The sequence below is a fragment of the Chenopodium album genome, chromosome 21, assembly GCF_948465745.1.
Source record: "Chenopodium album chromosome 21, dcCheAlbu1.1, whole genome shotgun sequence".
NCBI lineage: Eukaryota > Viridiplantae > Streptophyta > Magnoliopsida > Caryophyllales > Amaranthaceae > Chenopodium > Chenopodium album.
In genome coordinates this window covers 31,924,922-31,927,018 of record NC_137854.1, presented here as the reverse complement: position 1 = coordinate 31,927,018, position 2,097 = coordinate 31,924,922, and the positions used below count along the sequence as shown (strand labels likewise).

At 32.4% G+C, this 2,097-nt stretch overlaps 1 protein-coding gene across 1 annotated transcript; it reads left to right on the top strand.

Annotated features, from left to right (window-relative positions):
• Positions 1 to 363: 363 nt before the first annotated feature.
• LOC145602862 (uncharacterized) lies at positions 364 to 1,549 on the top strand. The gene has a single exon (XM_081659014.1). The coding sequence runs from the start codon at positions 395 to 397 to the stop codon at positions 1,310 to 1,312; it is 918 nt and encodes a 305-aa protein (XP_081515140.1). The 5' UTR covers positions 364 to 394; the 3' UTR covers positions 1,313 to 1,549.
• Positions 1,550 to 2,097: the final 548 nt, after the last annotated feature.

The window sequence follows — 2,097 nt, the reverse complement described above, 5'->3', positions numbered from 1 at the left end:
TAAAGGATCACCCATATAAATTATGAGTAATTAACTTTAAATTTGAATTCAATGTCGAACTTGAATTTATAAAATAATAACGGGTAGGGACTTAAGAGATTAAGGCTATATTATTAGTTCAAAAACATGCAAGTATGATAAGATAAACCCCCCATCATTATGGAAGGCCACCCTGGCTTCACATGTTCATTGGTCACCACATTAGACCTCGATTATTATTCTAGTCTAATACTCTATTTTATTTTTTTTTATTTTTTTATTTTTTTTTATGGTAACGGTAGTCTAATTATTAGGCCTCGATGTTTGTATATATATATGTGATCACCCTATATCAAATTTGTATAATTAACCTTACAACAACAAAAATAAAATCTTTGTTTCTTTCTTAAGTAAAATGGCTGGTTTCTTTCTTAAGCCAAGTAATCGAGGCCATGCTAGATCAATTAGCTTACCGGCGAGATCACATCCTACAACCCTTAAAATGGAAGAAGAACTTAACAAGCTTCGAAATCTAGAATTTTCTTCGTCGAATTCATTAGCACCAAACAAACTTGGCCTTGCCATATCCGGCCTTGCGGAGCTCTACAAATCTATAGGAGATCTTCTCAAATTACCTCAAACACAAAATGCCTTAGCCAAACACGACGATTCCTCTTGGGTGGATGAGCTCCTAGAGGAATCGGTATCATTCCTTGATGTATGTGAACACACAAGGGAAAATTTGTTCCTTTTAAGGGAAAGTATAGGGAAGCTTCAATCGAGTTTTAGGAGAAGAAATAATGGTGGGGAAGTAGACATCGATGATGATGTTACTAAATACATTTCATTTGTTAAGAATTTGAAGAGAGACATGGGTAAATCCCTTGTTTTTCTAAAACAAATTGATATCAAATTGTCAGAATCTTTGTTGTTTAACAAGGTGAACAATGATCAACACATTGTTGCAGTAGTACGAGTTCTAAGGGAATCGAGCTTGATGTGTAGCATCATTTTCAAGTCGATTTTGGGGTACTTTTCGGGCACAGCTTTGCAGCCTAAGGCTAGTAAATGGTCTCTAGTGCTAAAAGTTGTACATAACAAAGGTCATGTAGGAGATGACCTTAATGATTTGGAGGATGCAGAAATCGCGCTTAATAGCTTGATTGTTCGAAAATTGAGCAAGCAAGGTACGGGGATGATGATTCAACTTGCATGTAAAAAACTTCTAGCACTTGATACAAGAACAGAAGAAATTGAGAAGGATCTCGAGTGTTTGTTTAGGCAAATGATACATGCACGAGTTTCTCTCTTAAACATACTTTCGGATCACTGATTTAATCAATTAGGGAGATATATATTCTTGATTAAGATTAAAATAATTTTTGTCAAGGATGAATTTTATAAACAGTATCCAATTTTTGGAGGATCTGTTAGACGAGTGTTTAAGTTGTTTTTTCTTAAGTAATTGTTAAGATAATTATGTCAATTATGTACATAACACTCACAAGGAAAAATGCAAAATGAAAAACGGAACTTGTATTTTTCAATTGATGGACTAGTTACATGTAATCCTTTAGAGAATTGCATAGATTTATGCACATTCTATACCATTGTCTAATTATATACTTCGTATTACTTTCAAATTTGATTTTAGTTGAAATTTTTTTTAGCAGTATAGCTCGTTTAATATCATCTTTAACTAGTCTCTTAAAGTTGGCTTTAATAATTCTGATCCTAGACCATACTTCATTCGCATATTGCTTTGTCCGCACATGTATTAATCACTTGACCATTAATGTCCTTGATTGATTTCATATATAGTACTAATATTTGTAAAATTGATGATATATATTGCGAGAATTCAAATTGGAGTGAAATTGATAAGATCTCAATTGATAATGTTTTTACTACATACTATGCATAAAATAACAATGAGGGTTGAAGTATTAAAAGATTCACAAACTTCATTAAGCAGGAACCCTAACATGGAGTAATAAATAAATAAATAAAATCATTAAGGTACTTTTTTTTTTAAAAAAAATCTTCAAGTTACCAAACTCTCCATTCACGCGTAACAAATGATCTGAAAGTGAACATCTCAATGAGTCAATTTCCAGC